Genomic DNA, 11,498 nt, shown 5'->3' with positions numbered 1-11,498 from the left:
TTCTTTTCACTGATTTGCCTGATTAAAACACCGTATCTCAAAGCATCTCTCAATGTAGGCAACTCCGACTTCAGGAGCTCTCTCCCAGACCCAAGATAGTGACTGAGATGGCTGGATTTTTGGTTCCTCGTCCTGACACAAACAGCCATCGCAAATATTATCAACTCATAAATGCATCAGAATCTGAAACAGAAAAAATATTGTTAGTTGGGTTGTTAAAGAATGAAGTCAGAAAGCAATGTTCACTATTTAATTGTAATGCACTAATGCAGCTGTACGTTAGATTTTCGATAAATTTCACGCTAAAATTTACCTAGCAAAAGATTGCAAAATATTGAAACTGAAATTATTTTCTGTTTATATACACTAAAATCTACCAAAAAAGTGATGGGCCATTAGTTTTAGCTGATCTTCCCTCCTATGACACACCCTAGTGGTACATGCCTTTCTCTTCTGCCTGGTCTTCATATTTACAGCTCACACCTGCAGACAACGGTATGAAAATCTTCAGGCAATTTGATGATGTATAAAAATAAGTAGTTTATGAATCAACTTTCTTCCAATTAGTCCAGATTATCGAGAGTTTGTTGGCATTCACTAAGCTGAATCATTCTACTTCAGTATCTGAGTGATGTATTTTTGTGCAAATAAGTTCAGGACAATATACGAGTGTGGCTAATCTAAATAAAACATCAGTTAGCAGAAATGTCATTAACATCTCAGACTCATCAAAATTTGTGAATCATAAGTTATAAGTTATTGGTTACATATTCCTTCAAAAGATTTTGGTTATGTAACTAATGACAGTATCTTAACAAACTGCTCAAAAGTTATTTTAATTTTATGTTCACTTGTCATGAACATTCCCTTCGTGTTTCATGCAAAGAAGTCACGAGTGTTTATTTTTGGTAAGCTCCACTAAGTGTATTAAATATCAATAATATGATTTATTTAAAATTTGACATACCATACCAGTAGTCTTATCTCAAAATCTAAAGGAGTAAAGATTTTCTTTTTGCTGTGAATAAAGTTGTCACCAAGATATATTTGCCGATATAAACTAAAACATATACGTATACCACTTAATTTACATTTAAATCCACTGAGAACAGGAATAACTGGTGTATAAAAATAATCCAGTCATTTAACAATTTGCAGAAAAAAATTGTCTACTGTACTCTAGGTTATATCCATTCAATAGTTTCAAATAGTTTGAAATCTAGGTTTTATTATACAGTACATAAACCAAATTTCATTTTGTAAATAGTATTCTGACATATCATTACTTTTGACATGGAGCAATTTTCAGGTACCCATAAAATCTTAACCAATGATATGGTTAAATCACCTTGATGAGAATACCTGGTCTGACTCAGTGATAAAGAAAATTAAATTGAACATGTAGGGCAAGGTAAAGGAATGAGTAAAGAGAAGGTGTGTTGGGGGCACATACCCTCATGGTGTGACATGTCTGGGAGGGCAGCAGGTTGGAAAAGGATGATAGGTAACTGGTCATGTAGCTGCTTGGCTGACATCTCCGCCAAGCAATGTTGTTCACGATCCCAGCGTGCACCTTCCAGGAAGAAGCCCTGCACAAGAGCACATTGGTATTAAGGGGCTGCATGTTGGGTGTAGAAAACTCTTCTGCCATACTGCTTTGTCTGTCATACTGGAATGACATGGGTATAACCCAATTGACTGTTTGACATATCATGCATACTGATCTTGGTTATTTTACCTGACCTATAATATACCTGCCCAGGCAACCTCACTTGCCTGGTATTCTAACAAAGATGCCCTCACTTGTCTTTGTCCTGCTTATTAGGTGTATAGCTTAAATATCTAAATCCTCTCCCAGCTTTGCGCAGTGGCAATATCGTAACCAATGAGTTTTATCCAAGGTGTGTTACTGTGTAAAGCTCGACTATCTGCTAATACTATTGGGAAAAATTTATCTAGCAATCAACCCTACCCTTATTATTAAGAGCCCAGCCCCTGAACCCCTACTTATTCTATTCTAATATTATTTTCTAATCTATCATCCTACTAACCCATGTGTAGGTGCCTCCCTGTGCTTGGCGAGGGATGACCTGGTAGATGACGTCATCAGATTCATGACTTTGGCTCTGTGAGTCATTCTCGTTGTCTTCCTTTTCCTGCTGTTCAGTTGGGACTTTCACCGTCTGGAAAGTGAAGAAAAAAAATTGTTGGCCTTCATAAAAGGTAACGGGTAGTGAGGGATGGGGCTGAAGACCAGATCACAGCTGAACCGAGTCACTAATCAAGGCACATTTAACTTATTTTACTTTTATCCTCTTCACCACTGATTGGCTCGTTAGCCGGCGTATCGTCACGCTTGTATATTACGCATTGCTGGCGGCATTGGCATGTACTCAGCCCTGAATGTACCTGAACCTGCTCCAGTGTTGGTCAAGTCTTGTCTAGAAAGAGCTCACACTCTGTGCCATCACAACACTTTCTGGTAGATTGTTCCAAGAGTTCACAACTCTCACTCCGAAAAAGTTTGCCCTCACAGTTTTCTGGACTTGCGGCTTCTTCAATCTTGAGCTGTGACCTCTTGTGAACCGATCTGCCAGCTCCAAGTAAGGACACTCGACTTAGTGCCCCCTGAGATGTTTATACACCTCAATTAGGTCTCCCCTTGCCTGTCTGTAGTATAAGCTAGGCAGTTCAGGCGCTCCAATCACTCAGGGTAGCTGAGGTGCTGAAGTGCAGGCACCAGTCTGGTGGCCCTCCTTTAAACATTTTCAATCAACTGACAGTCCGTAGCATATCTCGGGGACCAGACAGGGTGACAGTACTCCAGATGGGGAAGCACTTCACTCTTGAAGATCGTTACGAGGGACGGAATGTCTAGATATCTTAACGACCTTCTTATAAGATCCAAAAATTTATTTGCCTGATTTACCTTCTTCTCGCAATGGCCCGAGAACTTTAGCTCATTGTCAACATACACACCTAGGTCCTTCTCACATTCAGTCTCAAATAGTGCAGTTTCTTCATCCCGTTGGGACATATGATACGCCTCCTTACCGTTGGTACGCCCCAGGTGCATCCTCTTACACTTCGTGACATTGAATTTCAGCAGCCATTTCTTCAACCATTCTCGGAGCCCACAGAGGTCCTTCTGCAGCTCTTCACAGTCTGCTTGGTTCTTGCTTTCCTGAAATAACTTGGCGTCATCGGCAAACATTTGTATGTAGGAGTGTACAATGTCAGGCATGTCATTTATGAAACAAACAACAGCAGGCCCAGTACACTGCCCTGTGGTACCCCACTTGTGACAGGTACAGATGATGATTTCGTGCCATTAATCACCACACATTGCTTGCGGTCATGTAGAAGGTCATCTATCTACACTAGGACATTTCCCAGAATTCCGTACCCTTCCAGTTTGATTTTCAGCCTTAATAAATTATAATTTCTGTAAAACATTTTTTGTTCTATATCACAATTTTTGTGTTGAAATTTTTTATAATTTATCCCAGGGTTTCAATTGTTTTCTTATTTTGACAACACAACATACATATATCATTTCTCACTCAATATTTTTTTAATTATTTTTATTTTTTTATTTATGGTTCTATTATTATTACAGTATTTATAATTTTTATTATTATTAATTTATTATATCCCTCCCCCCCCCCCAGGCCTTGATGTGGGTCATTAAAAATTACCTGTGCCCGGGTGGGCAAATGACCATAAAAAAAAACTTTTTTTTTCTAAAAAAGCAGTTTTTGTGATATAGTCCAGAATGCAACATCTAGCTTTATACCTACGTATGTTAATGCCTAGCAATAACTCGCCAAGCCAACATATAGGCAATTAAAACAAATAATAATTACTTAATACATAATATTAGGAGGACACGTCGCTACCTGGCATTTAATTGCAGGTTATATCCCAAATATAGTGGTCATAATTTACAAAATGAGTACTATGGGCGAATTTCCGCAACCTGAGTTTCTGTAACGTAAGAGATACCTGTAAAATAACTATGTAACTTGAACCAGGTCTTAAACTAACCAGGGTTTTAAATATGAATCATCGTAATTCAAGGCTTTCCTTTACCCTGAAATTTATTTTATTTTTTTGAGCACTCCAAGAAAAATCTCTCCGTTCTGGGCATTCAAACAAATTTCCGAAAAATTGCATCGTGCATCGGCATGTGCCGAGCATATGGGTGGGTAGACTCAAAATGTTCGTGAGCTATGATTGGCTACTACTCTGTACCTGTACTGTCATATGACTGCATGGGATGCCTAAAATTGGCTGATGTATCTTGCAGTCTATCTCCTCAAACTCTAGCATCATGAGAGTAGTAGCTTGTTTGCTCACAAACTGTGTTGTGCAGTACTGTACCAGCATATAATCAGCCAAGACTACCATTTAAATAGTGTTAATTAAGATGTAAAAAGTAATTATATTCATGCACACTGTAAAGTACAGTACTGTACATTCAGAAAGTGAAAGTACCATATGTACAGTAGTACATATAGCAGAGTGGTCAGTGTATGCTAGTATGTAGAGAGTGTATGTACAGTACAGCAAACAGTGTGTACAATCCCTCCTTCATGTAGGGAAAGGAGAATGACATTTAGCAACACCTGCTACAGGCAGGTCATCCTATATGATCATTTCACCATTTGGCTTGCTTAAGACAACGAAATCTGCTATTAAATGCCAGGTAGCGACGTGTCCTCCTAATATTACGTATTTAAGTAATTATTAGATGTTTTAATTGCCTGTATGTTGGCCTGGTGAGTTAATGCTAGGCATTTACATACTTAGGTTTTTAGAAAAAAAATTGCTTTATTTTGCAGGGTCAGGTGTGTGTGTGTGAGTAGTAATACGTAGTCAGATGCGCTAGTGCCAGTTCATAATGTAAATAATGTTAGTGTGAAGCAATAAAACTGTATCTCTAATCACTGTTATGAATAAATTAGACATACATAAGTTAAAAAAATGATAAAATTAGGTGAGTGGAACAGTGAAGATATAAATCCACGAGTAGAAAACATGACGATGTAGCAACATGGTAATTTATGCCACACGGCCACAAACCCTATGCTTCATACTTCCCACCCTGCAAACTCCAAAATGGTGAGTACAGCCAAAATTAGTGTTGTTCTAAAGTTTCATATACCAAATTGCATCTTTTAAGTCCTCCCCCAAATTTTTAGACGACCAGGGGTGACATTTAACATTCCAGAACCCGACCGAGTATGGATCAAGTGTTAATGTGTGTATCATTACCGGGTAAGTGTTTTGGAATGCTTACTATAAAATGTGTGATATCTCTGTATGTATTTTGTAGCAAAAAACATATGATACTGAAATCTTAGTGCTTCAGTGTTATGTTCATACCATTGAGTGTTTTGGATTGATTACAGTGCAGTTAGTAACCAGAAAAGGGTTCAGGTTCCAACAAAACTAAAGCCATAACACATGATTGGTTGGTACCATTTTTCTTAAAATAATGCATTACAATGATATTACTGTACAGGTGCTCCTCTACTTAAGAACATTCAACTTACAAACTTTCAGAGATACAAACACCATCACTGAGGGGGGGTTACCTGCCAGAACAGGTGTTTAATGTGGATGAGACTGGACTATTTTGAAGAAAATTCCAGATAGAACAAACATTACCTAAGAGGAGAAGAGTGAGCCAGGTTTTAAAGCTGTATTAAAGGGTATAGCTGTACTATATATCCATAATATTTTCATTTTTTACAATATATTTGGTATCTACAAGAGCAAAGATGGACTTACAAGCAAGCCTCAGGAACGTAACGCGTTCGTAAGTAGAGGAGTACCTGTAGTATGTAACAGTAAGTGAGGTAGTAAATCTGATGACAAGATAGCCACAATTATTTAGGCTGCTTGTACAGATGGGGCTTGGGGGCTTGTGTAACTTCCAACTTCTATTTATTTTTTCTGGAAGTAGGATGACTCCAGAAGGCTGCACCTTAATTGTTTGAGCCGTGTTAATCACCCTGTTTGAATATAGGGCACACATATGCCATTTTCCTTTGTCTATTAGCATACCTGTCATCTTGGTAAGATTTATCCTTCTCCTTTCATGATCTTGCTACCTTTTCCCTCCTTATTCAGTTCCTTCTTCATCCTTCTACCACTTGTTATCTTGTCATCCTTCCTTATCTATTTCTGCTTGTACCTGGTCTCTCTTCCTTCATTATTTATCAAGCTCTTCCCTCTCTGTTATGTGGTTCTCTTTTGATAACTAATCTTTCATTTCCCATTCTGTCTTCACCATCCTCATAGTCCAATTCTTACCAAGACAGCCTTTTAGTTTACCTGACTCTACTCTTCATCCTTTCCTGAATACTCCCTTCCACTTAATCTGGTTTATATCTCTCTCTCTCTCTCTGATTTATTACTTACTTTCCCTTCCTTCCTTCCTTCAATCCCTGTACTAAAGTTATTAGCCTGGCATTTGATATCTGTTTCTGCATTTTGTTACCTGGTCACCCTCCTTCATGAGCTGGGGGGAGTCGTTATCGTAAGGAAGCGATTCGTGTTCTTCGAGGTCAGTGTCGAGGGGGTAGTACTGCCCCTGCATATTTGGCGTGGGCAGCCGCTCGATCACCACTGGCAACTCCACGAAGTTGGGTCTGATACATTCCTGGATGATATCTTCCACCTCCTTTTCCATTACCTGTTGGTGTAAATGCATATGGAGTATACAGTGAGTATGCTGTCAGTACAAAATTATTACACAACCTATGATAAATGAGATTAAATTTTATATAATTTACAGTACTGTACTTTACTGAAGCAGCAATGTACATAAATGACTAGAGAGCATGCCAGTGAGTGATATTTGGGGAAGCATATGCTGCTGCTGCTGCTGGTGGGTGATGCTAGATTTTTAGTGACGGGTAAACCAGATAGAAATTTGTGACTTGATGGTTGAAGGGAAGTACCATAATAGAACACATCTGATACTGTAATAAGAATTCATGAATGACATCCAATTTCTGAGAGAACCTGTGTGTGTGTCTGATCTTGATTCTGGTTTCAGGCATTACATTGAGAAAAGACTTGAATGAACATATATTGCTATGGTAGCTATATCATCTGCTGTGGTAGGAGCAGTACAGTATTGTCAATATGTGTAGGCATACAGGGGCAGTACAGTATTGTCAATATGTGTTTGCTGTAGTAGGCATACAGGGGCAGTATTGTCATCATGTGACAGCTGTAGTAGGCATGCAGGAGCAGTATTGTCATCATGTGTCTGCCCTTGGTAGGCACTGAGTAATATTGCACTAAAACAAATGTAAGTTTATTTTTACCTCCACCTTTTTGGATAGTTAGATTGGCCACCTTTGTCTTTACCCAATGACAATTGGTGTCAAAGAAGTCAAGAACATGTCACAACAAGGCAAAAATTACCCACATGAGCTGTTCAAATGGACTTGAGACTGGCAAATGGTCTTTAACATTACAAAATGCAAGTCCCTTCACACTTTCCTGATTCTGTCAATAAGGAGAAAGATCTTGGTGTTGTGATAAGTCATTCAATGAAGGTGGCACAACAAGTAACTCCAGCAGTGAGAAAAGCAAATTGAGATTTGGGAATTATAAATGTACCTTTGAATATGCAGGTAATGATAGAAAAATTCTCCTTAAACTATACAACTCTCAAGTATGTCCCAGTCTGGATTACTGCGTACAAGCATGGAAACCCTACCTCCAGAAAGATATAACATCCCTAGAAAAGGTCCAGCACAAGCAATCAAGATGATTCCAGAACTACTGTATATCATCTCGATTATCCAAGTTCAGTAGACCTTTCAGACAAGGCACAATATGGAAGATTTCATTAAAATATACAATATCCTGAAAGGAGATAATTACAAACTCGTCAAACTATCTTGCAGAACAAATATCAGGAAATACTTCTTCACACAGATGGTGAGACCTGGAATGGTCTACCAGCCCAAGCTATAGAATCATGAACAGTACTGGGCTTCAAATAACCCTCTACAAAATTAACATGAACACTGGAGGGATCCTACACAGGCCACTGGCCTCCTTCCCTTGTCATAGCTACTTCTTGTGGGTGGTCATTAGGTAAATAAGTAAGCGATTTTTCCAATTTAGCATAATATATTTGTTTTAGTTTCATTTGTGTATTTTTAAAATTGTTGTTATTATAACTGCATTTAACTTCACTACACTTTTCAACTATTCTCCAGTCATGATTTGAATTTGTCTTTTGATTTAATAGTTTCATTTTTTTAATATTTAGTCATGAACATATAGTCAGTGTAAACTTTAGATATAAAATAAAATCCTTAATATGATTCACAGCGTATGCCCGTGAGGAAGGAGTAGGGGAAGAACAGCCCAGAAAACCAGAATACGTCGGGGATTTTCTCGTCCGCCCACCGCTGGAAGAACTTTAGCCTGAAGGAATGCATAATAAGGTAGTAAGACAAACAAGCACAGCATAGGCCTCTTGAGTGAGTTCTTTATCATATTATATCAGTCTACTCAAAATTTATGCTTAGTAGACCTGAATCCCATATAATGCCAACTATATGAAACATTATTCTAACACTTTTATGAGCTTCACATATACTTTGTCAGGCATCTTTAAGTTAGCTTGAAAAGTATACAGTGGTCCCTCGGTTAACGAGCGCCTCGGTTAACGAGATTTCGGTTAACGAGTTACCTTCCATAAGATTCTTAACTTCGGTTAACGAGCAATCCCTCGATTAACGAGTATCTTACGAGCCGACCTCCACATGTTTTAGCTTGCATTTGGCGGTCCACCAGCTGTAGTATTAGTCCGCCAATACAGTAATCGGTTCTAGGGCTCAAATTCCTTACCCTTTTAGTAAATATCAAGAAGTTTATACTATTCAATAATTTTAAAAGTTTAATATTAATTTTTTTTAGTTATTTAAACAATTATTGAACATAATTGAAGGTAGGGTCACTAGTTTGTGGCACGCCATCCAGCCTGCCAACACAGCCTACAGTGAATGCAAATTGTTGGTCATTTTGAAATTTATTTTACATATTGACAATATATGATGCAGTGCAGTGTTGATTTAAAGAAAATAATCTTGAATTACACCAAGAGAACTAAAATTTTATGGGTGAAATAGGCGCCATGGGGTGACTTCTCTTTTAATTCCTTCTCTTCTCCTTCTCCTCCACCCCCATTCTAATTCCCATCATCATCATCATGCATCCACACAGGCCTTCTACATACACACCTCCAAAGTAAGTGTGCTTTTCTACCTTTTTTGTTGAATTTAGAGTAATTTTGCCGGTGAGCTGGAACCAGTACCCAAAACCCGCCCAAAACAATGGTTTTAGGTTAACAAACAACCTTCTAGAGCAGTTGTGCTTTCGTTAACCGAGACACTGTACAGTAATACCCTAGTTTACGCAGTTCTCGTTTACGCGTTTCCACATTTACGTGGTACCCCGCCAGAACCGGAATGCGGCGCGGGCAGGGTGCGCACAAGGTCGCCCAGTCATCAAAACATTACTGAGTTCTTCACCCGCCACCCACCACAGCCGGCCCAAGTCAGTGATAGTGAGGATATGGACTTTGAGGGGTTTGACAAAGAGGCCCTGCAAGCCTCTGTGGTGGATAGTGATATAATTGATACAAGTGATACAGGTGAGGGCCAATAATCTGCCCTCTGCCTCGGAACCAACCCCCCATCCCCGTGTGCCCAGCCATCTTTTCTACTAATGTAAGTGTTAAAAACCTAATATTATTGATATTTCTCTTAATTGTGTGCATACCATCATAAAATTAAGATGTTATTTTTACTACAACGTAGGTATTGTGTCTGAAAAAGTGTAGTTTGGGAATCGGCCCGGTCTCTATTTCAATTAATCCCATATGTTATGTTGTTCACTTTACGCGTTTCTCGTTTTACGTGCTACTCCGCGGGTTCAATTGACCGCGTAAATCGGGGTATTACTGTATTTAAAAGTATCTACAATTTATGTCAGTAAATTGTACCTGTAGTCTGATACAGTACAAGTATCCCTCATTTAAAAGTGTGTGTGTGTGTGTGCACACAGGGTGGTGTAATGCATCTAGTGTGACAGCATTATATTAGTGTTAAGGTGCAAGCACTGTTTGCTACCTCTCGCTTTCAGCTGCCGCCGCTGGCTACCTCTGATGACGAACAAAGAAGCAACCTTCTGTAAGTCTTCCCCTACCAGTACACAGCCTCTTCACCATCAAAACTCCTGCTGTGCCTCCTCGTGGCAACACATGATAACTGGGTGCCTCGTGGGGCCAGGCTAGACCAGCAGGGGATCTCGGAGCAGCAGTGGGCCCCAGAGGGACAGCACATAGACCCACAGGCATGTGGACATGTCCTGGTGCCTACTAACCACTGCCTTGCAGATTAACCTTGGTAGGTATAAGACTACGGGTGTAAACCCTAAGCGAAAAATCTGAAGCGGAGACATGCTTACAGAACTCCAGTAAGACCCCAATGGCAGTGTAGGTGGAAGAGATAACCAACAAGGGAACCCAATGACTACACCAGCAGATGAAGGCAATGCAAAATGGACAGGCTAATAAGGCAAAACCCAACAAACTGGGCTATTGGCAGTCCATTGCAACTCTCCTCCCCATTCGTTGCAACTACCTGCACCACTGGACCAGGACAAGGGAGAGCCATGGTGTGTGGTTGCAGTCTGTGCTCTTGCCTCACCACATAAATCAACTCATGCACAGCCATCACTTACTACTACTCATCATACTCGATTCTGAGAGACAGCAAAGTAGGTGGGGTTGCATTCCTGAAAAATCTAACATTAAAAAAAAATTATTACTAAATGAGGATAACATCGAAGCATGGAGGACAAGCAACAGGTTTAAATGTCATGGCAGTAAACAGCGAGGACTGAACTCCCTAATAATAATAAATGAGTTCATTACGAATAGTTTCAAAGTTAAACGACGGATTTATTAACACAAAAATTCAAATTGCATACATGTACTGTACTACAACATCTTTTAAGATAAACAATAAAGTTGATAAATAGCATATTATAAAACAAAAGCACATATTTTATGAAAAAAAAAACCCAGCTCCTTCCACACTCAAACCAGCCGAGCACTCACTCAGTTGACTTAGAGATGTGTGCGTGCCTGCTGCACTGTGTGTATGCTGTGACATCACTGCCCACACATACAAACCCATGCTCTTCATTTTTCTTATTACATAATTTTATATGATATTTTCTTTATTTCTAAGCCACACTAGAGTATTGTAATGATTTTTTCACAACTAATATAGTTTCGATTACATGTAACAATGGAAACATGATATCTCACAGGCCACCTCATCTCCAGCTTTTCCCACTTTCACAGCAAGTTGAGCTAAACCGAATTTTGATTGTCCTCAACTACCATGAGAGAATGGAGCGCCTGAACTTGCCTAGCTTATACAGGTTATACC

At 39.2% G+C, this 11,498-nt stretch overlaps 1 protein-coding gene and 1 long non-coding RNA gene across 2 annotated transcripts; one reads left to right on the top strand and one right to left on the bottom strand.

The window, feature by feature from the left end:
- Positions 1-430: 430 nt before the first annotated feature.
- Positions 431-6,809, bottom strand: LOC121878654. The gene is made up of 4 exons (XM_042384977.1): positions 6,509-6,809; positions 2,052-2,183; positions 1,454-1,589; positions 431-483 (listed from the first exon to the last, which is right to left on the bottom strand). The coding sequence occupies exons 1-4, from the start codon at positions 6,719-6,721 to the stop codon at positions 431-433; spliced, it is 534 nt and encodes a 177-aa protein (XP_042240911.1). The 5' UTR covers positions 6,722-6,809.
- Positions 6,810-8,367: 1,558 nt separating this feature from the next.
- On the top strand, positions 8,368-11,099 carry LOC121878655. The gene is made up of 2 exons (XR_006091201.1): positions 8,368-8,480; positions 10,183-11,099. It is a non-coding gene; the product is annotated as an uncharacterized LOC121878655 (long non-coding RNA).
- The last annotated feature ends 399 nt before the right edge of the window (positions 11,100-11,498 follow it).

Source organism: Homarus americanus, unplaced genomic scaffold (genome assembly GCF_018991925.1).
Source record: "Homarus americanus isolate GMGI-L3 unplaced genomic scaffold, GMGI_Hamer_2.0 scaffold11225, whole genome shotgun sequence".
NCBI classification, from domain to species: Eukaryota; Metazoa; Arthropoda; class Malacostraca; order Decapoda; family Nephropidae; genus Homarus; species Homarus americanus.
Note: the sequence above shows the minus strand (reverse complement) of the source record. Positions and strands in the feature narration are given on the sequence as shown.